This window comes from Eurypyga helias, unplaced genomic scaffold (assembly GCF_000690775.1).
Source record: "Eurypyga helias isolate BGI_N326 unplaced genomic scaffold, ASM69077v1 scaffold26045, whole genome shotgun sequence".
NCBI lineage: Eukaryota > Metazoa > Chordata > Aves > Eurypygiformes > Eurypygidae > Eurypyga > Eurypyga helias.
Genome location: NW_010253759.1, coordinates 6,662 through 7,126, shown reverse-complemented (window position 1 = coordinate 7,126; position 465 = coordinate 6,662). Strand labels below are relative to the sequence as shown.

The 465-nt window shown below is 67.1% G+C and overlaps 1 protein-coding gene across 1 annotated transcript in view; it reads right to left on the bottom strand.

The window, feature by feature from the left end:
• Positions 1-74: 74 nt before the first annotated feature.
• PAN2 (PAN2 poly(A) specific ribonuclease subunit) overlaps positions 75-465 on the bottom strand; it is a gene marked incomplete at both ends in the record, with an annotated part of 7,010 nt that continues 6,619 nt past the window's right edge. Inside the window, 2 exons of the mRNA XM_010152783.1 lie at positions 75-218; positions 337-465. Coding sequence (XP_010151085.1) covers positions 75-218; positions 337-465 — 273 coding nt within the window. The remainder of the gene's footprint in view (positions 219-336) is intronic.

The following is a 465-nucleotide window of genomic DNA, read 5'->3' as shown; positions in this document are numbered from 1 at the left end:
AAACCGTTCTGTGATTCTATGTGTCCTCCCTGTGGGGCTGGGGAGCTGCGTGAGGCCAGGCAGAGTCCCCCTACCTGCTCTTGGGTGGAGATGTAGTCGTCGATGAAGGGGACCCCCTCGTTAGGGCCCTGCCCACGCACACACGTGATCCTGGCCACCGACATCTGGCTGGGCTTGATGGTGGATTTGGTCCCGTCGCTGCGCAGCTCGGCCTCCTCCTGCGACGGGCGAGAGGAGAGTTCGGTGACCGACAGCTCCCGCAGTCCCCGGGGGCGCACCCAGAGGGGCTGCCCTTGCGTCCCAGCACCCCGTCCCCCCACCGCAGGGACACCCGACCTCATTTAGGGTGACGAACTCGGCGTCCAGCCCCACCAGGTCACCCGCCTGCGGCATCTCGCTCAGCATGAGGGGGATGAAGGTGGCGTGGCACTTGCGCTGCTTGCGAGCCAGGGCGGCCTCCGCCAG